Raw genomic sequence first — 26,721 nt, forward strand, 5'->3', positions numbered from 1 at the left:
GGGACAATTTGTGGCATTTCATTATATTAACTTTCGGACTTGCGTGGACAGAATTAGGTCAGTCAATGACTTAAAATATTACACTCACGATGCCCTGTCATACCATAGTCTTTCCTGTCTCAATTGACTCTGCTATGTGGATGGTACGTTTTCCGTCCAATCAGATGTACTGTCATATTGATATGCCTTGCAAATGAGCAGTGCAGGTCTGTGTAATGTCAACTACATCAGCTGACTGTTTCTTCAAGCAATCCGATTTCAAAGTTATCCTTAGAGGGACTGCTGGGTGGTCAAATTTACTCTGTTTTTGTAGTCCTGTAATGGTTTGATAAGAGAATAATGTGTCTACACTTGAGTATATTTCATGCCATCTGTGCTGAGTGTTGTGTTTGAATTATAGGGTTTTGTCATTTATGATCAAACTGCTCTAAACGATGGTGTAGTTGTCGGATGTTATTGTTTTTGTTTAGTATTGTGTTTGACAACTGCAACTTGATGACTGAAGGGCAATGCAGCGAATGTGACGGGGAGTCAAAGATTGAGGGGAACAACTATTAAAAAACTGACAGAGACAATGAAGTGTGTCCCAAGACTTTTGTCCATTTCGTTTTTCTATTTGGCAAAGAGCATCGCAGTATTGGCACAGTAGCATCCAAGTGCCTCCCTTCCTTCCTTCCTTCTTTCATTCCTTCCTTCCTTCCTTCCTTCCTTCCTTCTTCTCTTCCTTTCTTTCTCGCCCCCTCTGCCTGCAGGCGTGGAGCGTATTTGGCAGGCGAGGCAGCTCTGCAATGCAGACACGGCAACAACCTCCGTCCATCGGACCAATTAGTGCTCGCCAGCAAAAGATTGGCGGGCGCGAGAGCCAGTTGGGAGGGAGCCTTGCAGTTGGGGTAATGAAGGGTGGGGAGAAGGGGGATTGCCTGAGACAGAAGGCTTGAATGACAATGCACAAAAAAGGTCTGGAGACGAGAGAGGAGTGGATTGGATGAGGTTAAAGACCAGTCTATGAAAGGGTGCCCATGCGGCCCTTTTTGATTTCCTCAGCTGTCACTGGCCAGCCTGAGTCCTGTCATTGCAGTTCTTCTTACTCATCAATTGGCTGAGGTCCACCAACTCCCCCAGCTCTCCCCGCTCCAAAGCCCCCCTCAGCAGGGCCCTGGTCAGCCCCGGGGTGTGTTGTTGGGACATGTATGTTTGACCGCTGGGGGCAGCCATGGAGGGAGGAGGGGGCAAGGGGACGGGCACCATGGCGTGGCTGCTGAGGATGTAGCCTTCCGTGGCCGGCCAACGCAAAGGGAGGGGCTCGCCGCACTCGGCCGGCGCGCTGGGCGCCGAGACCACCCTCCGACGCTCAGGCGAGTCCTGGGGCGTCATGGGGTACACGTACTCCCCCGCCGACTTCCTCAAGGGGCCCTTGGGCGTCCCCTTCCCCGCTTTTTCTTGCCTGCTCAAGCAGACGTAGTGCTGCCGGGGGACGTCGTTCCCCCTTCCCTCGCCCACGTGACGGGCCCCTCCCCCCTGCTGGAACAGTCGGGTGGTCAGGTAAACCGAGGGGGGCATCCGCAAGGGGGAGCCCAGACCCACGGAGCCTCCCCCCAAGTAGGTCTGGCTGGTGTCCCATCCTCCGGAGTTGGAATCGGACAGACGTAGGCCTCTTCGTTTCTGCTGAGGCGTGTGCTCCGGGGTGGGAAGAAAACCGGGGTCCAGCTCCCCGGATTTGACCCAGCCGTTGGGCATCACGAAGAGGGTCTCCCCGCCTTGAGTGCAGGTGCGCTCGCCGCCTCCCTGCCGCGTCACGCTGAGCACAGAGCCCCCCATTCCGCCCGCGTTGCTTAATAGGCCTCTTTCGCGCCGCTGGATAGACGACTGAGTCGTGTTGCCGTGACGACGGTTGCTGGGCTTGTGCGCCATGATCCAGCAGACGGCCAGGCCCGAGAGCGCCGCTCCGATGGTGAAGGCGGACACCGCCGAAGCCACGAGGAGATTGAGGGAGACCAGGCTCTCCGGTTCGATGAGAAGACTCTGCTGAAGGATTCCTACGAGCACAAACATTTGTTTGGCTAACTAATACAATCTAGTATAAGGCTGTGCCCCTCACACAATATCATTAAAACTCTGCTAATTGTCCTCCCTTTTGCTTGAACACTATTCCCCCCCCCCCAATTGTGAATGAGCAACATAAGCAATAGAAATGCCAAGATACGAAAGTAGTCCATAACGCACACAGAGGGAAAGATTTTCTTCTCATTTTGTAGCTGCCGAGCCTTAATTTACCCAAAACAAATCGATACTACTACTTCACACTGCGCTTTGTTTTGACCGCAGACCTATTAGGACAGATGATGCACGGTATATAACACAATAAATTCTCTCCACAGTGGCCGTGGGGCTCTCCAGGCCCCCGAAGGTTTCAGAGAAGCCTGGACTTGTCATTAAGCGGCGCTCCGACCGAAGCAACACACCATTTTTTCTTTTTCTTTCTCCCCATTCCTCATTCTTTCCATTGTGCAACCTAGTCTTATTCTCTCGATACAACATTGCATGACTTCAGTGTTTCCACCCAATTCTAATCAGTCCCATCTGCACCATCTGCTCGCTTGTCTCGAGCTCGGCAGTCACCGCGCTATCAGTTTCATGGAAGATCACGTATCGAATTCAAATAAAACAAATGTGTTGAAAGCTGGAAGGAAGCTTCTTTAAACTTGTAAGATCCGATCTAATGACATTGCACATGGATTCAAATAAGAAGACGCTTAAGCCTTTGGAGAAAAAAAAGGTTTCTTGTTTCCACTGAGTGAAATCCAGAATAAAGCTGGATGAGACACTCTTTCTCTTGGGCCCTGCTTCTTTTGCAGTAAGAAGGACAAAAAAAATCTATCTCTTTTATATTCAATCCATCTGTCACATTCTGAAAGGAGAAAGTTTTGAATAATGTCGGAGATTGCTTTGTTGTTCCTTATTATGCAGTTCTGGTGTTGACAGCTATATTTCTTTTTTTTTTACATTTTATTTCTAACTAAAATGCTAATGTGGAACAATTCTGACCCGAAAGCAAGTTAGACAAGGCAAAAAGATCTCAGCTGTTTTCTCCAATCAGCTCCGACAAATACATCACAGATAGCAGAGTTGATAGTTAGTATTTAAGTGATGCTACGTTTTGCAATAATGATATGAATTACAAATAGATATCATCAATAGTTTATTGCTGCTTTAAAAAGGCAATGAGAGCATGCAATGAGTTATTGGGCCACTAGACGGAGACTGCTCTAAGCCAGTTTAAGAAGGGCTCTCTACTTAGATATGTTAGTGTGTCCGCCATATTGGATGTGGCAACTCCAAGTTAATCGATTGTATTTCATAAACTTTTACGAAATTCATGCATCCAATTCATCAATTTACTCACTGGAATCGTTTCCATAAATAAATGAATTAGCTTACTCTTTGTGCTATTTAATTTAATGAGAAATGTTGCTACATGGGGTATACTTTAGGGTAAGCACCGTAACATTATGTATTTTTCAATTTAAAGCCACCGATCTATGTAACAATCTTACTGTCATAACAGATATCATTATGAATACAGCTACATAAAACTCAGGTGTAACATATGGGTTTTCTTCACTCTTTCAGCTTTATTGACTATTATAGTTGTCCAATCAAGGGGCTCTTTTCATCCTTCTGCTGTGAATTTAAATGAATTTGCTACTAAGAGACCTCCAATCCATTTGAACTGAGAATTGAAAAATTCACTGCCACTTACCATCGCAGTCTCCTAAATGAGATGTGGTGTTTCCGTATTCGACATCTTGTTTAAACGGGAGCCTACAATGACAGATAAATCACACATTAGAAAAGCAGGCCTTTGTCATTCACAAAAGGGTCTAAAAAATACCAATATATGGAGTATTTTTTGGTCAGCGCGTTTGCAAACAAACACGATATGAGCCATTATATCGCTTTGCACATTTGATCTGAATACCTTTCCTATTGTGGAGCATAATCAATGAAACTGATTTGCCACGTATTGATAGGTCACTGGCTGTAATAGGATATGCTGTTGATGCTCGTATTGATTTTCTCCTCTGCTCTCTGCCCACAAGGAGGTCATATGTCACGGTCAGCCAAGCATGTAGTGACAGAAGGCTTTCAAAATTAAATAATCTATTGAATATTTTGTTGATGAATGCAGTCAGTGTCCCATGCAGTTTTTTTTGTAAAACTAAACAAGTAAAATCTGCATATACAGTGCTTACAATATTATTGTATTCAGTATATACACATGCAGAAGTTACTCAGTCTAGTTTAAACTACTTCAGTGTTCAGTTTTGTCTATTGAAAGGTAAATTCACTTTAATAAAAATGCATCTTTTTGTGCAATTAAAATGGTAATAGTCATTTAATCAAAGTTCATCTTTCCGTCGTACAGCCGGAGAACTTGATTAAAGCAACATTCACAAGTAAATAAATCCCATGATTCTTAATTCCCATTTTTTTTAGTGTAAAACTATGAATGCAGTTTCTAGAATTTCTTAGTTAATCTTCCTGGCAAACTTTTCCATACATTTCCAGACCCTTTTTAAATGAATTCATAAAGATGATTTAATAAATAAAGTCAAAGCTAATTGAGGTTTTGGGGGTATTGTTTACTCAGTACATCAGTAGAACAGTACAGTATAAAGAATAAGTGACAATCATTTTAAGTATAGTAAATAACAAACACATTTGTGCAAGAAAATAATAACTGTACAAAATAACATGTTAGTCACATCTTTGTCACTAAATATCTTTCTACTTCTGTTCAGATACTAAAAGTCTATTTTTGTCCATTTATGTGTTGGCCTAACCTGGTTCCTGGTCGAAGGAAGGAGCAGGTGCTGCCTCTGGTCCAGCCACAGTATGGGTCCCTGGAGGCTAGGCAACTCCTGCGTGCAAACACATAATCCAAAATGTTACAGCGCTGATCCAATTCTGCTTATTCCCCGCGGGAAACTGTTGGAAAATGGACCAAAACACAAGAGCTGCAAGCCCGGCTAAAAAGGTGACGACGGTGCACATAATCTGTTTGGCTTGACAATTCTCAAACGTCAAATCAGAACCATTTGATTAAAAGTTCAGACTAGTCAGACGTGATTCATTATTTGCTGGAATTTGTCATGTGAGAAGTAGTTTGTTTTTGCTTTGTTTTGTCTCGGATTTTGTAGTTTGTGCAGATTGAGGAGAAAAAAGTTGATTTTCTCGATTTACAGTTTTTTTTTTTTAATGTTCTTATAGGAAAATGAGATCCTCAGATTTTGTAGTTTGTGCAGATTGAGGAGAAAAAAGTTGATTTTCTCGATTTACAGGGTTGTTGTTTTTTTTAAAATGTTCTTATAGGAAAATGAGATGACAAGGAACAGTTCAGTTGCATAAAGTTATGAACCTATTTATGCTCAAAGTGTAAGGATGAAAAGAGACAAAATCAAGTTAACTTGTGTGCCTTACTTCATGCAGCGGGAGTACAAGTGGCAACGAGATGTTGGCACACGGACTAAGCAGGATGGGAACGCTAGCAACAGGGTGTGGCTGGAGCGGTCCAATGTCAACGACAAGAGCTGGCGGGCCTGAGGCGAGTCCTCGCCACATCTGAACAGACAAAAATGAGAAGGTTAGATACATTTTCAATAATATGTTTGATATCATCATATTTTAATGAGAAAACTAGTTTAAAAAGAAAAAAATGGATTTTTTTGCCATATCGCCAACCCTTATTGCACGTTTATCATCACTTTAAAGGGTTAACAATGCATTATTCAGATTTTATGATAGCAGCAAAAAAAAATTGCAGTCTTATCTCAAAGCACCTCATGTGGTTTCACAGTCATAATTCTCCTTAAAGGGGGACCATATTTAAAATGTACCCCCAAACAATGATGCGTTTGAAACCCCCTAAACTGTTTTTAAATGTGGTAAATTTAGCAGTGTGGCAGGGGTTAGCTGATTTTATTAACAAGTGTTGAGGGCTGAAATAAAAGCGATCCATGAGACGTGATGGAGCACTACGCCGAGAGGCGTCATCGATCGGATAGCAAGGACAAAAATCTCTTTCCTCCGACTCACCTCTCAGGGTTGAAACCCTCCACCTCCTCCAAGAACACGCTACTGTGTGACATTGAATCCCCAGTGGGAATCATTAGAAATTTGAGAATGGTGCCTCGGGTCGAACCCAGGAACAAAACTGTGCGGTTCCTGTAGGGCCCGGCTTCTGTGTCCACCACCATAGCTGTCAGCTGGTACCTGCCGAGACATATTGACGGTGGAAAGGCACTCAGCGAAATCAATCTTCTTCCCTCTGTGCCATTCAAATCGCAAATTCTCCCTGACATTTAAGTTCTTTAACTAGAAAAAGCATTGTGTCAGTACCGTCCCATCGTCTTGACCACCCAGGGTCGGTGGCCCAGCAACGGTACCGTCTCATCCATCAAAGGGTGGGTTTTTACAAAGTTTAACACCTCGTCCGGTAGCGTGGTTGAGGAACTAAATCGAGACCCCTGGACTGCACAACCTCCAGGTCTGTTAAAAAATCACAATTTAAAAAAAATGCCATCCTGACTGCTTCTTCTGGCACTTCTTGCATGAGCATACCTGGGCTTAGGGACCGCCTCCTCTGGTACCGGAGTCCAAATGGACTCGGGGGACTTCTGTTCCTTGAAGCGTCCCTCGAAGGCCTGAGCGAGCTGCTGCATGTCAAACACGCAGACGGCCGAACCGGGGATGCTGGCGGAGGCAGGGAAAAAATGTTGCGAAATAGTCGACTGTATCAATAGATCAATATTTTCATCATTTTGTTTGTATTTTGATGCGGATTGAGCAATAACATTTTTTTTACTCATTGGCTGCCGTGGACAGCAAGGTAAACTAACTTTACTCATAAGAACAGAACTCATTTTTAGGTAGATTTTTTCCAAAGTATGTATTTGGGTTCGATTGTTTGTTTGTGGTCAAGATAATTTATGAATGAAAAAAAGAGGATTATTATTCTTAAACTAGCAGAATATGTTTGTGGTATGAAATAGAAGAAGTGATTCTATTTGGGGACGATGAGTTCAAAGGTCTCAAATGTTGTGATTACTTGATAATCTACTGGCGTAGTTACTTTAAATTTGCAGGGTAGGTAATATGATAGGAAAAGAAAAGGCCATTTGTTTAATCACAGCCTGCCCTTCAGGTTCAAATGGATTGGAAATCAATGGCAGCTAATGAGTTACTGTGCGTAGATGTGTTATTTTTGTTGGAGTTGTCTGAAAAAGGTTTTAGTTTGACCAACCAAATCGCCAAGCCTTTGGTCACACTGTTTTATGTGTGTGTGTGTGTCGTGTTACCTGTTTGGCGGCGTGGAGAAAAGCCCCAAAATGACATCACGCCCTTGCATGCGGATAATACCGCTTGTGGCGTGGAGGAGGTTAAAGTAGAAGTGCGAGTCTCCCGGGACGGAACAATTGAGCCGAGCCTTCAGGAAGGTGGTCCACTGTTTCTCCAGGACACGCTGCGAGCCGCCGAGGTCGGATTTACACACGCGAGCCACGCGGGACACCATTACCTGGAATAACAAGCACATCATAGTCCAATTGGGAGACGTTCCAACAAATGGAGAGATGTTTTAATACCATAACAGAGGAAAAAATAAACGAGAGTTGAGAGGCTACCTTTTCTAGATGGTGAAACTCCATGGCCATTTCTCTGAAGAAGAAATAAATATGAGACCCCCACTCCATGGCGCTCACAAAGTAGGGTTCTACATGGGAATCGTAATAGAAAAAGACAGTCGTGAGGCAATCACGCAGACGTGATTTAAACCAGTGGCAAACGCTGCAATCTGTCCGTAGAGCTGCTCATTGAATATTCATATCATGTTTAATTTATCAGCCTGGACAAAAGAATGAACATTAGTCATCATTTATTCATCTGAAATGTTTGAGATTGGATCTGACCGAGACTTGTTTTCCCCTTTAAATATTAACAGGCTTGACTTTGTCTTATAAGGGCTGTGAACCCAAAGGATCCCGTAACCTCAATACGTACATCATTCTGTCTGTGCTTGCTCCACTTAAAAATAATAGTGTGTGTGTGAAGCTCATTATATTATGTCGCCTACATTTTGTAGGTAAAAGTATTGAGAGCTCTCATTGTTGAATTGGGAATGTGGAATTGGCGATCCAACGAGTTCCTAATCTTCTGGAAAGACCCAATGAGATGTTTGGAAGTGTCTTTGGGGATTGTTGTTTGTTGACCAGGAAGGCTCGTCATTTCCAATTTGATTTGGTTTCTTCAAAAGCAGACTAACCCAGACATGCCCTCTTGGGTTTTGCTTTTTGCACGAGGAAATTGCATTCCACAAGAGGAAATGATCTTTTACTCCAAAAGCGTTTTCAGAACGTTTTGAAGCGTGCTGTTATCTGAAAGATCTTCACGACTTACAATTCATGGCTTTTAATAATGCCGTAAGTAGTATGTTCCAAATTCGTGTATTTGAGAGTTTCTTTTTAAAGGTTAGACCCATGTACTTTAATCTGACATACGGAACAAAAATGGAATTATGTCAATAATAGTTCTTGACCAATTTCTGACCGAGAATAGATGCATTGATAGTAGGGTCTGTGTCAGTATAATTTTGAACCACAGTAGACCGTTAGCCATGCTACATGAAACCATCCAATTTCAACTAACAGGTCCAAAACTGACAATTAAATTCCCGAAAATGGGTTTCTTACTTCATCAATCTATCCCAGCAACACATACATACATCAATCTAAACTTTGTAACGAGCCATATTTGATAATATCATTGACGCAACATGAGTAGGTGACATTTCTTGGACGTCGCTTCCCGTAAGGTACCTCGGAACCATTTGGAGTCGTGTTTGACCGTTCGAAGGGTGGGGCTGTCGCCGAAGCTGCGATAGATCACGGCGTCGATGGCAAGGAAGTCTGTCACGGTGCCAGTGAAAAGACTTCCATCTGAGAGCCGAGCCGAGAAAGATTAACAAGACGAGGGAGGAGGAAAGTGATGGAGAGATAGGACAAGGTCAGGAAGATTAAAACCAAACAAGCAATTCAGCCTTAGGTGAGGATATTCATCATCTGGTCAGGTAAACAATGTATTTGCGCATTATGAGTTGGAAATTCCAAGTAATACCTGCAAATAATGCCACGTTGGCATGCCGCGGATCGTACGGGCAACGTGCCATCCCGCTCACGGGCTCTCCCACCATTTCTAGAGTATCTCTCTGCAACAGTCGAACCGAGGCACGTCGTCAGAACCAGCAGATAAACACACAAAGAGCAACTGACGCATTTGAAGGTTACTAACGGTGTAGTTTGCGCAAAGCGGGTTGAAGGCGTTGGTTCCGCATACAAAGAGGCCTCCGTGTTGCTGGAGCAGAACCTTGACGAAATTACGACATTCGCCCTGAGGAAATGGAGCATAAATGGGCCAATGGCGTCAAAAGATGAACATGATCAGGGTACGCTCAATGGCGGATAGAAAAGCTGAATTTGCAGGATATGGGTCATATTTAGCTGTAACTTTTAGTCATTCCTATGTTGTCCAGAAATTATCTTTCTGATCTGAAAAAAACAGAAAGAGTAACGTGTATTTGTCACTATTTTATCACATGTTGATACTTATTTAGGGTGCTTATGCAGGAGCTGTTTTCAAATCAGTCCTCATTATCTTGCAGCAAAGATGAAGCTAGGATTGTAATTTTTATCCGTATGAGCATTAGAAATTAATGAAGTATTTAGTAGTGTTTCGCTGTTCATTATAAATTACGTTTATTTTATTCATTATATAAGCCGCTTATTCTTTGCAGGGGTGCTGGAGCCTATCCCAGCCAAATAGGGACAGTAGGCGGGTGACGTCGTGAATTTGTTGCCAGTCAATCATTTCGACCTTTACGACAGCCTTTTTTTTTTGGTAAATCAATATACTTTTATTTTATCGAGTGTTTTTTTCCTACCTTCGTGTAAAAAGAATAACAGTGGAGTGTAAGAACACATCTAAAAAAATAAAAAAAACGATATATCCTGAGTGGAAATAACACTCTCAGCCACACTCTGTAACTGTCTTCGAGGTGGTGGGTGTTGATGAAGTCGAAATTAATGAAACGGCAAGAGAAGATGAAACTCGACGCGTCTAACCTCTGCCAATTTTCAAGAATTTTAAAAGACTTGAAAGAGCAGTGGAGCAAAATTAAGCTTTGGCCGTATCGAGAGAGACAGCTTGGAATAAAATGTGTATATTGAGGGATCAAACAAGCCTTTTAACAGAGAAACAACTTCCCTGCCACCTGTGCCAAGTACTAAGGATGAAGAAGATGGATTAATGAGGAAGCAATTCAATTCTTCCCTCAGTCTTTGTTTTACAAGCTGAGCTAATGGAACAGTTTTCGTACGTTCACTGGCAAAACCTAATGAGATCTAAACCAAGGTTGTTGTTTTTTTAGTTTCTCAGCCCAAGAGATGCTGCCGATCCTTTTTTGTCAAAGAATTATAATTCTAACACACCGCAAAATGTCTATGAGTGGATACAGTCGACATTTATCTTGCTAGGTCATATTTTCCCAATAACTATAACAAACACCATTCCAATAAGGCCTCAGGAAACGATACCAAATCAGCCCAGGTTTCTTTTTTTTTGTAATTGTTTGCACTGACTGCTTCTGTGGAAAAGCCTCACAGCTCATCCATTATATTGGAATCCAACACGCACATTTTTTTAAACTACTGCTGCAGACGGCATCATTCAAAAGGAAATTATGCCCTGATTTATATGCGTCGATTTAACCTTTAGCTTGCTCAATGGCTTCAGCCATTCCCAATCAATAAGGTTACTCCCTTGACATGTTAGTTTATAAAATTGTGTTCTGCTTCTGACATTCGAACTTGTTTTTGGTTAACACAGTTTTTCTTAACAATAAGGGAACGAACACCTGTTGTGTGTGTGCTTGCGTGTGTGTGGGTGTGTGTTTATGCACATGGTGTTGATACACGTGTGTGTGTGTGTGTGTGTATGCACAATACCTCATGTTTGCCCTTCATTCGGCACACCCGAATGTCATTTTTGTTGGAGTCCCATGTCCGTTTCTATTGAAAAGAGAAGCAAAACGGATTATGAAAATAGGATTGTTAGTGATAATCATTTCGCGTGTGCAACTAGATGACTATTACCTTGCTGTAAAACATTTCATCACCTGCCATGTTGTCCAGTTCCACTCGGTATAAATCATCCCTGTCATCACACAGACGTGTGCAAATTAATTATATGATTTTTTTTTTTTTGCATCAGACTTGGCTAATTTTGCTTCACTATGTTGAATTACAGAAAAAAACAATGTACTGATTTGGTTTTCTTTCCATGTGTTATATAAATGAATGTTAACTAGAGACCTAAAATCCCCCCAATCCAAACTAGATAAAAATCTAGGGAAAACTACCCACGTTCATTAATTAGTACATTTAACAGCCTCGGGAGAAAATATGTAAATGTGTAGTTGTGAGGATTTGTAGCTTTAAAAAATAAACCGGTTTGTCTCAAGGTGAGTTTAGAGCCATATAGCCTATTCTTACGAAAAAACTAAATCTTGTGCCATAGGCAATACACCAAATACATCATACACACATTTGATATAAAAAAAGATTTTAAAAGATAATAGGATAGAAAGAAAATATTAAGTTGACCTAAGTTGATTTTTAGTAGTAGTAGTAGTAGTATCTTGATTATTACTACAACTACTACTGTGATTATTAAAATGTCAAGAATGTTGCTTACTCAATATTTTTTATCTTTCAAGTAGCTAAATAGAGCCACATTTTTATTGAACAAGCTATTTTTTAAATATTATTTTCTATCCATAACAACCCCCAAAACATATGATTTGCTTTTGCCATTGTATTTTATTAATAAGTTCAATTTAATTCACATCTACACCGTACTACATATAAGCACCCCAATATGAACACAGTCTACATAATATTTTTTGACATCGACAAAACCTACAATCGTCTTTACAAAGGCAGGACATTTGTCAAATTGGCTTGTTCGTTCTATACGGTAGCTCTATACATATATGTATTTATACTCAAATTACTTAATGATGTGTGTTATGTATCCCCAGTCAAACGTTAATCATTGCTAACGGGAGCAAAAAAAAAAAAAGAAGTCTTTTAGTGCCAACAGATGGAAGCATCAAATGAAAGATATGAATGTGAGAATATCAGTCACACACAGTTGGAGGCGGTTGCCGTTGGTTACCTGGCTCCTATGTAAAGTGTGCGGTTGACTTGGAGAACCGTCTGGATGTGCAGCTCCTGTTTCTGTGCGGAACGGTGGGCTCTGCCCAGGAAGACCGGGTACCTCCTTACCACTGTCGTGGGCACAAAGTCCAGTGTTGAAGACTTATAGGATTGGAATTCCGTTTTTCTCTTATTGTCATATTTGTTCAAATTGAGACTTGAGGCTGCTTTCAAATCTGGAGAGCAGTTTGAACACTGCAAATAGCCTCTTTAATATTGAGTGCAGTACTAGTTTCTCCCCTTACTGAATATTTACTGAATATAACTGCCGCGAACCTCGGAACAGGCTCCCTAATGCTCTATTTAATGCAATCCTAATTGATGTCATGATGCTCTTGTGTTAAAAAAGCAGCGGCTATTGTGTAGCGCAGCCCGTAAATACCAGTTAAATGTGCTTGGTGTTTTTGTTCGGCGTGGCGCTCTAATGAGAGCAGCGGTTTGAGATCGTTTTTGGAGTCAGAAAGTATTTGTACTTTCTTTCTTTTAATGAGAGACTACAAATGGGCCAGAGAGAGCCCAATGAGACTGATCCAACGTTTCAAAGAGGATGACAGCTGCCTCCGTGGGGAGCTCTGACTGCTTGGAGACTGATTGAGAAAATGTCTGATTGTCCTTGGCTACAGGTCAGCAGGAAAGGACGACGTGATCCATCTCCATAGTTTCTCCTCTCCTGTTCTTTGCCAAAGTGATCTTCTCCTATGTCAAGCCACCCTTTTTGAAATGTCTATCACTTCCTTCATCTCCACGTGTCTGTTCAAATCCAAACTAATTCAGTCGATGCCCAAGTGTGGTTTTGATCTGATACCACTCCAAGGCAAGGGACTTGTGACCCCTAATTTCCACATTTATCATGGAGCCATACATCAAGGCGACACACACGCATACACACGTACACAAACACACACACACACACACACACACACACACACACACACACACACACACACACACACACACACACAAGGACGCATACCCTCCAGAGGGATGTAGCTGAGTGGACTGGGCTCCTCTGGGAATGAGCCATCAGCCAGATGAAGCAGCAGGAGAAAAAATGTGAGTAGAGGACCCATGGTTGCCATGGCAGCAGAGTACAGGCACTGTTAACAAAGTCAGAAAGAGATGGGAATCAAAAGCCTCTTCTTTTTTTGCCACATATTCCAACCAATATCTACTCTGCATTGAATGCCAAGCTTGTATATGTTTGTTTATGAGCCATTCATGCTATACAAATATATTCACTCCTGTATTTTAGCAGATTTGGAAGTATCTGTATTTGAGTAAATTTACATTTTGTTATATACAAGCTATTTTCAGACTTTTTTGCCCTCCTTTTTTGATATTATGGCCCCAAGAAGAAAGCTGGGTCTTCTAGAGATGCTGATCCAGACAAATGAAAAGCAAATAGTACCATGGAAACAAAGGTTAACATCATAAAAATATTGGCAAAAGAGCAAAAAAATGGTAAAGTTAACCCTCTGCCTTGCTTGCATGCCGTACGCCAATAACGATATTGCGTTCACACAGACCTTACTTCGCCAAAGGTTGGCGCTCATGCTTCCTTAGCAATAGCTCTTGCAGTCTTCCCATCATATTCTCTATCCACTTTTTTTATTTTAATGTATTGTAGCATTTACATGGACAACACCACTTTGTAATCGACAGTAGTTATCGGAACACGAGTATACTTTGGCTTGCGTTGTTGAAATACTGGCATCTACAAGGTTATTTTAGTCAACAAAGTGGGTTGCAATGCAGAATTACATAGTCTCCTGAATCCTCATCCATTTTTACCCAATGGTAAACAGTTTGCGGATATTTACGTCAAAGCTCTAGCGTTCGTTTATATGGCATTGGGTGGTTGCCGACAGGGTCAGAAGTGCAGCGGTGGGACCGCTGCCACCAAGCTGGCGGCAGCGAGAAGCTAAAGTGCTCCTATTGTCGCTTTGGGGTGTAATGGAGCTCTATTGTCCAAAATGTCATTCCATTGTCAAGAGTGTTGAAACAGAAGAGGATTCTCACAGCCATAAAACACTCCAATGGGACAAAAAAAGTCACAGAATACAAAGCCACTTTGGGTGGATATGTTCGTAGCGCTCGTGGTCCTTCTGCATGGACATATGGAGGTTTTATTTTGGGTAATCGGCTACAAAAGTGGATGATTTTTCTTTTGGAGATGAAATTGAGGAAACAAGGAGGGTATGCGGCTGTGTGATGGGAATGTTTTAAAGGACAAAAGTGCAGTGTGGGCACACACTCATGGGTTTGCAGCAATTGAGGAAGAACATTTGGCCTTTATGGATCTTGTTTTGTGCTTCCCAAACTTTCATTTTTCATTCACTTGCATTGTGTTATGGTGATTTGGGCTCTGGTTTGTATGATAAAATCTCCACTCAATCGACTTTCAATTTTGTATTCCGACTCATCACACGATAAAATCAACGAGTCTCGACCACCATCTTCCATTAACGTGCTTGTTCCCTGTCTTTCAACTAAACGTTTTCATTTCCAGTTGGAAACTTCCAACCTCCCTAATTTGTGTATTGCCGCATAAACAGAGTGAAGCTGGCAATTATGGAATACCGTTTTTTGGAGTAATCCATTATTAAATTCTTAACAGCATCGAGGTCCAAACACACAATTCAAGCGCAAACAGATGCCAATGAAAATCTGTTATTGCAAAAGCATTCAATTTTATCGGAACGCCTGCGAGTAAACTAAACAGCTGGTGTGTAAAATTAAATTGGCTTTGGCAGTAGAAGCTTTAGATGAGGACAAAGAGATGCAAAAGAAATAAATAAATAAAACAAAACAAGAAGAGCAACAGGGGTGCAGTACAAAAGTTTTTGTTTTTAGTTGCTGCGCAACACCGCTCAAATGTCATGACCAGAGAGAAACTCTGGGATTGAATAAAGAATGTGACAAATAATAATAAACCCGAAACCCCATTTCATGTTTCCCTCTGCAGCACTCACTTATTTCTTTCCATTTCATTTTGCCTCCTCCATCACCGTCCCTATCCTGTTATTTTAACCTTTCAAACTCTCTCTGTATGTGATAAGAAAGTGCTATATTTTCTGTTTAAAAAACACAAGGTGATTGTTGCTACGGTGATGCGAATCAATCTTCAAATGAAAAAAAATACATTGCATAAATAGCCGTGCGGTTGAAAAAGTGACAGGCTTTTTCAAGACTACAGGAACGTGATGGGCGCTACACACACCTTGATGCGCAGACACACACCTACACACAAAACACACCAGGGACAATTCTAGTCTGGAGATTGCAGGTTTGACATCCCCAAACCACCTCCTCATCTGATGGAGCGGGCAAAGCCTGAGGGGAAGCACGGGGTCTTTTCATCTGACTTTCCACTGCTGCCATTTCATTACGGCCATTTCCTGCATAAGACCGAAATGAAATTCCAATGCGTCGAATGGATCGAGAGGACGGACGTGCGGAATTAAAAAGGAGTCAAATGTAGCATCTGTTAATTTGAGATTAGGACTAGTATGGTTACGGAGAAGCATTGTCACATTACGGTTGGGCTTCTCGCATACTTTCATACAGGCAGGTGCATAGGCAAGCCACCAAACCCTTTAGGCCAGGGGTGTCAGACTCGGGTTGGTTCGCGGGCCGCGTTAATGTCAACTCGATTTCATGTGGGCCGGACCATTTTAGATAAACTTAGGTAGACTTTTTATAAATGGATTAAAAGAACTGGATTAAAAGCCCTGAATATTCAGTTTTTTTATAGATCTAAAACAATGTTTATTTTAGCTTTTTTAAAATATATTTTTAGATTTTACTAAATGATTTTTTAACTAAAAACACAGAGAAAATTGATTTAAAAAATTACAATTATTGATTTAAAAGGGGGAAAATCAGGAAATTATATACTCTTAATTTTAATTTGATCCTAAAACAGAAAGTCAGCACTCATGATTTACTTTCCCGGGCCACACAAAATGATGCGGCGGGCCAGATTTGGCCCCCGGGCTGCCACTTTGACATGTGCTTTAGGCTATCATTGATAAAGCCCCCTCATTAGATGGGTATCGATTCAGGTCATGGAACCATCAGGTACACTGTTAAATCTGGGCCAAGGCCAACATTCCTGAGTAAGAGCTGAGGGAGATCACCAGGACAAAGGTGCTTCGTCTTCAAACGCGGCATGGCTCGGAGCCCGATTTACTAAAGGGGTACACCCAGCGCTGCCTTTGACGAATGAGCAAATTTATGCACAGTTTATTTTGCACATTCTGGGAGGAGTATACCCAAACCGATGAATTTAGCTCACTCCACGCGATTTATCAAGCCTTAGATGAATTGCCATGACTCCATTTGGAGCTTTAAAATCCTACTGTCACCTCAGGGGGTACTTTGCTCAAGTCAATAGATTGGAATTCAATGAGCCACAGCTCGTATTCCTTCTGTTTGTAACATAAAGAAACAAAAAAAATGCAAAAAGGCCATTCTGCTGTTGGTCAGAGTGATTAGGGGAAGGTCAGCTTCTTCCTTTTTCCGTTTAGTTTTATTGCTGTGGATGCATGCGTTTGAGTTTTTTTCCAACAAATTCAATCATTTTTTATCGCAGAAATTGTTAATATCTTGCCTTTCATCACGTCATCAGTTTTAACTATGCAGAGGCAAACCGTTCCAAAAATTATTTTTGTTGCCTGATTTAAATAGTTATGGATTTGTGTGCGTCTTGATCATTTGTCTTTTAATACTTGTTGTATTGTCATTTTATTACTGCACAACAACTTTTGATAGTCCGACTTTAAATAGCATCTTAATGATGATGTAAACAAGCAGCATCAGAAAAAAAGTAGTCATTCCTTTGGTAAATTTAATCCGATGTTTGGACTTGGTTCATTCTTATCCTCTCTTGTATGGATCTTGTTTTCTTGCAGTACATAAATATCATATTTTGCATGTTCAGGTTCACTTTTCCATTCAGACCTCAACAAAACACAATTTCTCTGACTGTTTTTTTTATTTGTTATTTTTTTATAGCTGGGCTGGCACAAGCTTTGAAAACAATGTTCTGCAAGTTGGATGAATGTTCTACATCTACTGCCCATGCAACCGGGACCAGATCAAACAAACCGAACAGAGCTTGGATCCAGTTGCTGGTTCTCCCAGATGATCAAAATTCCCTTATTTTCAGCAGGTCAGTAACATGTTTATTTGGTTTCTCCACTGACAATTCCCATCCATTCACACCCAAATCCCTCTTTTCAAACATGAACATGAAATTTAGCAGCTTCTATTTAGAATATTAGCAGGGGAGAAATCACAGTTTTTGTGCACCTCAGTGTTTTCTTTAACAGGATTAGTATTTTTTATATATTTTGAGTCGCAGCTGTTCTGAGAAAGAGACCAAAAGACAGTTAACAAACCTGCAGTGTCATAAAACCAGTGTAATAAAATCAAGGGAAGGCAGCCCAGTCATTAGAAGCAAGTACGTGCGTTGCGCAGTATGTGTCAGATCGCGTTGCTATGATTGAATTAAATGGCGTGACTCTGACATGGTTATCATGGGATGCACAGAGTCTGGCAGCATAATTTCGCCTCATCAAGCAAACTATTAACGAATCATCTGCTAACATTCGCATCATTAACCAATCGGCGTGTTGTCGGAAGCGCTGCACTCACCTGTTTACACCTTATCGGGTTTTTACAGATCAGATGGGACTAAAACTCCCTTTCATTAAGTCCAGCACGAGCTTTGCACCAGAACAGATTAAGGACAGACTGAGGATTTTAAAAATCCCATCGCCTATGATTCAATGTGTCAACAACATGATAGATATCGAATTTACCTCTAATACCATCACAAAAGTGTTTGTTGAATGTGCTCATTTTTTGGGTGCGAGGCGGCAGAACAAAATCGATACATTTTCATCCTGCAAAACAGAGACACGAGTGCTCCATCTCTTGCCGCGGTGGGCATTATTTACTAGCCGTAATGATACATAAATCTGAGGAAGCTCAGCGGTACTTTTTGGAACACAAAGTAACAATGTGCCAGAGGGATACGGCTGCTTTTGCTCGCATGGGGTTTTTAGTACCACACTGCAGCGTAGCCATTGATAGGAGGCGCATATTTAGCTCATCGGCCGCCATTGACGTCCAATCCATTTTTGACTGGGAAGGGCAAATGACCAAAATGTGTTTGTATTTTGTTGTAGTCGATATAAGGTTATGATTAGCTCTACGGGAAGAAAAGCGCTCCCTTTCACTGCTTTGGTGCTGCAGCCACTTCACTTCTGCCTTTGTTACCCTAGCAACCGATAGCAAAGCTCGTTGGCTCTGTTGCAGTAGATATAAAAGCAAAGATGTCAGGTTCACTCTCGCGCGTAACCACTCGAGCTTCGTTGCCAGCACCAGCAAATGCGTGAAAATGTCTGTGTTTATGTATAGGGGCGGTAGGGGTCCCCACTTTCTGAGCCAGGAGGGGGATGGGCTGGGCGGGGTAGTTTTGTTGCAGATCTTTATCAATTGTTTGATATCACTTGATCAAGCAGAGAAAGGTTTAAGAGGCAAATGTTGCCTTTTGTCGTCTTTAGTCTTTGCGATCCAAAGTCAGATGAAAGAAAAAGTCAGTACTTTTTCTCACTTTGAACGCATCCCGTCCTGGAAGAGCGTGAGCAGGTTAAATCCCCGAATGAAGTCAAATGGCCCGAGGGTAGAACCGCACAGACATGGGCTAAACTGGGAGAAGTGGGTCACCTTCATACAACGGCATCCCGCTCGCAATAGAGCTTCATTAATGAACGAACTTACAGCAGCCTTTTTATTGAGCGCAGGGAAAATGTGAAGCGAATCTAGAATGACTTTTTGACAAAGGTGTCCATCTATCTTCCTTTTTTTTAGTCATGCCTTTTGTCAGAGGGCTGGGAAAAAATCAAAAGCCAAGGATCTGCACACTAAAATTGGAAGAGAATTGATTTAGAGCTGCATTCATCTTGAAAGACATGGCTTTCTATTTGTTTTTGCACTTAACTAAGGAATGATTTAGACGACGTGAGACCAGATTGCTACGCCGGTATGTCTTGCAATGTTTAAAAAATGATTTCAAAAATTATACCTGAAAGAAATAGGAAAAAAATATATAAGAAATATATAGTCCTTATATTGCCTTTCGATTGGCTGGCCACCAATTCAGGGTGTCCCTCAGCTGGGATAGTCTCCAGCACCCCCCGCAACCCTAGTGAGGATAAAGCGGTTCAGAAAATGAGATGAAAGATGAGATCGTCCTTATATAATTGAAGCGTTGTTATCCACATCCATCATTCCGGATTGGACGCCTTGCAAGTCTAAATATTTCTATAGGTTGGCACACATAATGTTTCTATGAATAATTATTAACTTTGACATTTAATAAATCTGACCCACCCCCGAATTAAACAGTGTTAAAGTTACTTCTCTTACCGAGATGAACAACCCAGCGTTCTAAAGCTTGTTTCCAGAAGTGATCTGCAAATATGTATGCTTATTCTGTAGACATAAATCTCTGAATTCACCCATTAGTGCCATTAAAAAAAATAAAACAGCACAATGCCTGGTTATTTCAACAGGAGAATTTGTAGAATATAATGAGATCCTGTCTGAAAGCTGATAATAAAATTCCATTTTACCACAGTTCCTGAACTGGATCCCATTAGATTGTGCAAATGTACCTGATGAAATAGCCCCAGGGCATATAAACTACTCTGTCAATTTCATATCCATTAAAAGAATCGTAGAAGTGATACCGCCCTACCTAGTTGAGTGAAATTGGACTGGTAGATATCGCCTCTATGATTGGATACGGGCACCAAGGGTATAATGGTGCTTTTCAAAATTTTACAGAATGCCACCAGCGCCCACATTTTGTCCAAACGGATAGTTTGAAAAGAAGCAAAAGGACACATACATATTTATTTTTGTTTCCCGACCAGATCACATGCTCTCTTTTACAAATAGAATAGAAATCCTGCCCACACACACACACAACGACGGACAATTGTACGATGGGTACACTGTGTCAAGTCTTTATCTTATCCAGTTCAAGGCGATATTTGCTAAAGTGGCTGTCCGTTTCCTTGGTAGACGCTTTAATCACATTGAAGGGAATGTGTCGTTTGCTGTTAAATATCCCAAAATGCTATTCAATCTGCAGGGTCATTTATATGCTAATGCAAAGGTTAACCCGGCGCAGGCCTTTGACGCAGCTGCGGGTTAGGCCTGTTTTTGTGTAGGCATGATAAAGAAAACTGAGGGAAAGAGGAGCAAATTAGTGATGGTGAGTGAACGAGGTAAAGTGGACGGAGACGAGGACGAGGCGCATCCCCCAGGGCGAGCGGCGTAGGTAATTAAAGCTGGACGGACAGCGCTGGAGTCTAGCCAGCGAGACTCAGACTTCTCGTCCAATCGGGACCTGCCGCCAAAAGCCCAATCGGCGCCGATAATGGACGCGTGTGATAAATGGACGGACGGAGGTGGCTTTATAGCTAGCAAAGAGTTGTCAGAAAAGACACATGACGACTTAATGGCAAGATAATAAACGGTCCCGAACGGAAACGCTGGTCGGCGTCCAAGCGCGCTGCAGCAAGGGCAAATGTTACTAAGTGGAGTTTGACTGCAGTAAGCGCATATACATTCAGCGCACAGCCCGGAGCTGGAGGCGAGCGCATGAGTATGCGGCGCACACGCACCATCAGCCTAGACTAGGGCGCATGCACGCTCCAGCCATGTATAACCACAATCAAGATCGAATCACGTAACACAATAGGTTTGTGATTTCACTTTGCGCTAGGTGTAATAAAAAAAGGGGCTCCCCATGGATTTGGATTTCTATTTCTTGATCAGACCAGCTAATAAGGCGCCGGTGGATGTAAAATGAGCTCTGTCGTATTCCTGACGTCTTGTTCTTTGTGTGCGGGGATCGCCGATACGGGGAAATTTAGCGCTTTTGACAAGCCGGCTAAGAGGATCAGAGCTCACAATAGGTGGTCTTGGCACAGCAGTGGTTTAAAAAAGGCAAAATGTTTATATTATCGACTATAACATATACGAGTAATACCTCTCCTACTCACAGGTGTAGGGATATTGGCGTTTTGCTTCACGCAGTCTTATGGAAAGGTGCTATTAGAATGGCCAGGTTTATGTTTGGAGGAGATAGATTAGCCACAAGAAAGCTTCAGTCAGGATTGAAAAGCGTCTCGAGTACAGCCGGGAGACAAAGGACTCGGATGCGCCTTTATCTCTCGCTAAAAAGTCTCGCAAATGTCCCTGGCTAAGCTGCCGTAGCGAAAGCTCGCTTTTGGCTGAGGCTCTCGCGGAATTTATTGGAAAACAAAAGCAGGAAAATACGTCAATTTCAAAGAGGGAGACCGAGTGCTTCTGCAGAGGCATTTTAGAAAAGGTTACTTTGCTTGTTTTATTAACGGGGGATGGCAGTTTTAGTTGGGGTTAAACATGGTTAATTTCAACAAGGCAGGAGTAGGAAGATCTTTCAAATAAGATTAATTTTTTTTCGCGTGAACGTAGCTCACAGCTAGCGTTGAAATGCCTATTTACATCACCTCCTGCAAACTATACAATGTTAAAGTGATAAATCATTAGAAAAAAAACATTCCAAATGTTAGGCCGTAATGTGCTAAAGATACCGTGATGCCAAACAAAAAAAACAAGGCGGCACCTCGGGGAAAATCAGTAAGGACAGCAAGTCATAAAAGAAAGGATGCATGGCTGCTATAAAGTATTTTGTGAGAGGCCTGCGCTGAAAACAATAGTCTTACGTGGCTAATGTTGCGACTCAATCTGCCAGAGACGAAAGAAGAAGTGAACCAAAAACAAACAAAAAAACGCTGTGTGAATGCTGGAAGAATGACGCAACGCTTCACAAGTACTTGGTGGCAAAAGGTACAGCTCATTGGCACGTACCAACCAGATCGGTACGTACACGCGCACAGCCGAGTCTGCGTAAAAAAACACAACTGGTGTCGTTGCAGACATTATTATTCTCCCTGGCTATTGAAACATCTGCGAGATTTCTGTTGAAAGGCCCCAAAAGGCACCTGAAGGCATCACGCCTCATCACGGCCGAGGTTTTGCATGGAAGGCTGCAGTATTTTGAATAGCCGCCTCAGGATTAGAAGACTCCCAGTTCGACTCTTGCGGGCCCAGTCTCCAAGGTCCCAGTTGGATCAAGTCATGCATCAGATGTTTGCCAGGCTGGCTTCATTTGATCTTTTGCCCTGAGGCTTGGAGATTTTAGCATCCTTTTTAAGTGGTGAACTGGCTCCTGAGGAGCCCACCAGCAGGAGAAATACTGCACTGGTGTCAAACTACGTCACCCCACGGTACACTAACAACAATAATCAGCATTTCTTTATGCGCTATGGACACGTCTCTGACTCAAACAGACCTCTCACTCAGATAATAATAATGTTGTTGCCTGAAAAATAGGAATGAGCCATTTATGAAATAGGTGTCCAATTTCTTTTGACTGGGATGTCCACATAGGGTGATGCCATGTCACAATTATAACGACAGCGATACTAGTACTTTAAGAACGTCTCGACATACGAAATAATTATATTACGAAATGCCTTAAAGCAGGGGTGTCAGAAAAATTGATTAAAAAAATATAATTATTTATTTAAAAGGGGGAAAATCAGGAAATTTAATCTACATCTATACTCTTCATTTTAATTTGATCCTAAAACAGAAAGTCGGCACTCATGATTTACTTTCCCGGGCCACATAAAATGATGCGGTGGGCCAGATTTGGCCCCCGGGCCGCCACTTTGACACATGTGCCTTAAAGGGGGAATGTTTTGCCTCAGGATACAAAAGAAATTTCAAGTTACGAAATGCCAGGTCTCAAAAAAGTCAAACATCCGCGGAAACGTAAATACACTTTCTGCATCCTGTATTTGATTTTGAAATCAGCGTGATAGAGTTGCTCAGCATTGTCTCCCGACTCCTCAGCTTTTACATGTAAAATGCATCCCTGCTTATGAAAAATTCAAGTCACGAAACCACTTCTGGAACCAAATAATATCGTAAGTAGAGGTACCATTATATGTAATTATTTTTAGAATTATTTTTTAGAATTTAGAAAAAAATAGTAAATAGAAGTGGTTAGCGCATCACAGTTCTGTGGATAAGGGTTCGATCCCAGGTTGTCCATCACTGTGTGGAGTTTGCATGTTCTCCCTGGGCTTGTGTGGGTTTTCTCTGGGTACTCTGGTTTCCTCCCACATCCCCAAAACATACATGGTAGGTTGTTTGAACACTCTAAATTGCCCCTAGGTACGAGAGTGAGTGTGAATGGATGCCCGTCTCCTTGTGCCCTGTGATTGGCTGGCCACCGATTCAGGGTGTCCCCTGCCTGGTGCCTGTAGTTAGCTGGGCTAGACTCCAGCACCCTCTGTGAAGCCTGTGAGGATAAACGGTTCAGAAAATGAATGAATGAATAAGAAAATAAAAACCGAAATACACCCTGGTTAAAAAATCAATAACACTCAAGTAATTTTTTTTACTCGTTAGTATTTTGAATGGGTACCTTACAAAGGGTTAATGTTAATCTTTGTGAGCTGACGTTCCATCTCGTCTGAAGCGGTATTAAGGCGCTCTAGATTCAAGTGCAAATTCATCTTAAAGGACAGAGTGGTTAAATTACTGCAAGTGGTAGATTCAGTCAATGTTCCTCTCTGTGTACTAAAGGTAGAGAAGGGCAATTTGTTGGCAATTGCTTAAAGTATTGGCCAAAGTGTGGTTTCTCCCCATTCAACATTTTGTCTCAGCGTCACCACAAAACACGCTTCTCGTCAAGCCCGCCATGCCAATCTGCCGCTGATTTACTCTCCTTGTCAACAACTATATTATGCTCCAATCCAATCTATTTATCGTGCTTGAGATGCCCCGTTTGTGGCTTAAGATGTGTGATTGAAAGGGGCCCGATGTGATCAATAGAGCTCATTAAGTGTCCCCGTGGACACCCAAAAAGCTCCCTCAGATAGATTTTACATGCAGACAACGACGCTTTATTGCTTCGAATAGTTCCCACTTTGTTGGTGGAATAGTTGCTGCTACTTAGGAGCTTGTTTTTATGGGTTTTGGTCTATTTGTTTCATTGTAGTAGACGGCTCTGTTGATAGTTGCTCAAGCTCCTGATTTTAGTTTTGAACAGTAAGTACTAAGATTGATTAGATTTTCATGGCAGGTACAGGCAGACAATAGATATCGTTTTTATTGTTGTGTTATGTTATGTCTTTATAATCAGTCAAAATGGATTGGACATCTATCACCATTTATTGCAGTGAAACAATCAGTCAGCTATTGCCTGATCATAATTAGCATCCACAGTGTGTTTTTTTTTCTTCCTTTTAATATCATTTGAGGACCATTTTGGAATCAAAATGATTTAAATGACAGCACACATGGATAAACCGTGGCCATATTTCATCATTTCTTTGCATGCCCTGTTGTGCATGTAGATAAATAGCGTTGCCCGATTATTATGTGGGCCACGAGTCAGGTCATTGTTGCACGTTTTCTGCAAAAATGCCTTCCAAACGGAGCCCGAGGCTGCACCTGTTGTCCGCCGAGCTCGCTGCGGGGTGCCGGGGCTCGGCACCTGCTCGCACGGCTGCTGTGTGGCCGTCTGTGTGAAAGTCAACGCTAACAGGGACACCATTCACAAGCCTTTCCTCCAACGCTCGTTGGCCCGCCGCTACCGTTTCTCTCCACCGTCCCCGGCGACAGATTGCAATTGGACTTAATTACTGGCGCCTACGACCACTCTGCGCAGAGGCCCGTTCGTTTACCCCTATTAATTTGCTCTCTAACCTTTTGTTTTTAAATTTCAACTCAGAGGAGGAACATAAAGCGCAGCAGTGGGGGAATTTAATTGCTTCAGGCCTCGGGGACGGCCAGGCAAATAACAATACAACGTCAATCAAATGAGTGAGCACGCCCTTTGCTGGGTGTGAAGGTTTGGGCTAATTTGCATTAAGACACTGGACAAAGGATTCCCCAGCACTCACACAAACACACACACACATATGGAGTAGGTATTCATTATTTTTCTCACATTGGAAGCAGTAGCTTGCCCCCATTAACTCACGGACTGACCCTGAATGCTCATCTTCCAGTGTTGTTGACGGCACTAGGTGTCCAATCCATTTAGAATGGACGTGCTGGCAGCTACCCTTTGCAGTCAAAATAAATGAGACGTATAGCGCCGTCAATGGCACCTGTTACACTTTAATGAGTGGAAAAACTTGGCTACTATTGGGAAATAGTGTTTTTTTTAACCTGTACAGACATTTTTAGAGTTTCCATAGCTTGAATGCCATGCTCTATTGCCTCTAAACTATCAAATCCAGCCTTTACTATTGTTACGAGGGACCCATAACCAAACATTCACTCCCCCTATGAGGAACCTTGTTATGATGGCAATTTTTTTGCCCATCCCTATGCTCAAGAATCATACAAAAAAATCGCAAGCAGCCCTAAGCAACATGTTAACAGAAAAATCCCTTCATGGTGCATGCAGCAAATCTCCAGAGATAAACCAACAGCAACTTGCAGCAGACACAAAGAGCAGTTCCGACGATGCCATGTGAGCATCATGCATGAAGAATACACACACACACTGGAGTACCTGCTCGTACCATCTGCACGGCAAAGATTTACGCCACTCACCGCACCAGATGGGTCAGGTGGAGCAGGTGCCGCTCGCCTACTCGCCCTCTCTTTGCTCGCTTCTCTTGGCTTCTGGGGAGGAGAAGTGGATAGCCGGAGCCTCTTTTATTAAAGGAAGAAAAAAAAGAAGAAAAAAAAAAGCAAAGCATCTCATCAGCCGCGCCTCACCTGTCTCTTCCCGTTGCTGTGCCTCGCCGGAGCATCACCGTGTAAGCCAACTAGACACTCCAAAAACGCCCAGATGAGTTTTTTTCTCCCTTTTTTTGAAATCCTCCCTCAGGAGAAAGACTTGGCAATGAAATGAGGAAGCCGGCTACCCCGCTGTAGTCCCTTTGACTTCCCTAATCCTGCAGGTTTGATTGAGTAATGCAAGGGGACCGAGCGATCCACCACAGTGGGCTGCGCTTGCCGCACTTGCTTGGTGCAAATGTCAGCTAAATGTTATTTGCCTTTTTTTAAATTAACATGGCGAGGTGAAATGTCCAATGCAGAGCAGGCACTATGACAACACGAGCCCATAATTTACAGCCCCCGCTGACACTCTCGCACAAAGTCCTGCAGTGGATCAATGATCAATGGAAGACCCTCATCCAATCTCTCTCTCTCTCTCTCTCTCTCTCTCTCTCTCTCTCTCGCTCTCTCTTGCTCTCGCTCTCTCGCTCTCTCTCTCTCTCTCCCTCCCTCTCTC

The 26,721-nt window shown here is 42.3% G+C and overlaps 1 protein-coding gene and 1 long non-coding RNA gene across 4 annotated transcripts in view; one reads left to right on the forward strand and one right to left on the reverse strand.

The window, feature by feature from the left end:
• The window catches only part of LOC144085280 (uncharacterized), a 42,525-nt gene extending 24,952 nt beyond the window's left edge, over nt 1–17,573 (forward strand). The window contains exons 4-6 of the long non-coding RNA XR_013304063.1: nt 4,862–5,038; nt 5,491–5,644; nt 17,346–17,573. This is a non-coding gene — a long non-coding RNA (uncharacterized LOC144085280). The remainder of the gene's footprint in view (nt 1–4,861; nt 5,039–5,490; nt 5,645–17,345) is intronic.
• On the reverse strand, nt 140–26,584 carry sema6ba (sema domain, transmembrane domain (TM), and cytoplasmic domain, (semaphorin) 6Ba). 3 transcript variants are annotated; one of them, XM_077614355.1, is made up of 18 exons: nt 26,202–26,584; nt 26,034–26,102; nt 13,303–13,426; nt 12,289–12,400; nt 11,205–11,265; nt 11,058–11,120; nt 9,346–9,444; nt 9,172–9,262; nt 8,874–8,993; nt 7,683–7,771; nt 7,359–7,576; nt 6,622–6,753; nt 6,400–6,549; nt 6,097–6,273; nt 5,482–5,622; nt 4,845–4,922; nt 3,761–3,822; nt 140–2,036 (listed from the first exon to the last, which is right to left on the reverse strand). In XM_077614355.1, the coding sequence occupies exons 3-18, from the start codon at nt 13,406–13,408 to the stop codon at nt 1,048–1,050; spliced, it is 2,688 nt and encodes an 895-aa protein (XP_077470481.1). In that variant the 5' UTR covers nt 13,409–13,426; nt 26,034–26,102; nt 26,202–26,584; the 3' UTR covers nt 140–1,047. The 3 variants fall into 3 exon arrangements, with proteins under 3 accessions (XP_077470481.1, XP_077470480.1, XP_077470482.1); XM_077614354.1 differs by having other exon boundaries at nt 26,034–26,105; XM_077614356.1 differs by lacking the exons at nt 12,289–12,400; nt 13,303–13,426; nt 26,034–26,102; nt 26,202–26,584 and having other exon boundaries at nt 7,683–7,716.
• Nucleotides 26,585–26,721: the final 137 nt, after the last annotated feature.

The sequence above is a fragment of the Stigmatopora argus genome, chromosome 12 (genome assembly GCF_051989625.1).
Source record: "Stigmatopora argus isolate UIUO_Sarg chromosome 12, RoL_Sarg_1.0, whole genome shotgun sequence".
NCBI lineage: Eukaryota > Metazoa > Chordata > Actinopteri > Syngnathiformes > Syngnathidae > Stigmatopora > Stigmatopora argus.

What these genes read in the sequence shown, in the direction of transcription:
- sema6ba (XM_077614355.1), bottom strand. Translation starts at nt 13,408, where the DNA reads ATGGCAACCATGGGTCCTCTACTCACATTTTTTCTCCTGCTGCTTCAT. An exon ending in CGACTCCAAATGGTTCCGAG is followed by an intron (nt 7,772 to 8,873) that starts GTACCTTACGGG and finishes ATTCCCATGTAG; the next exon opens with AACCCTACTTTGTGAGCGCC. An exon ending in AGTTTCACCATCTAGAAAAG is followed by an intron (nt 7,577 to 7,682) that starts GTAGCCTCTCAA and finishes TTGTTATTCCAG; the next exon opens with GTAATGGTGTCCCGCGTGGC.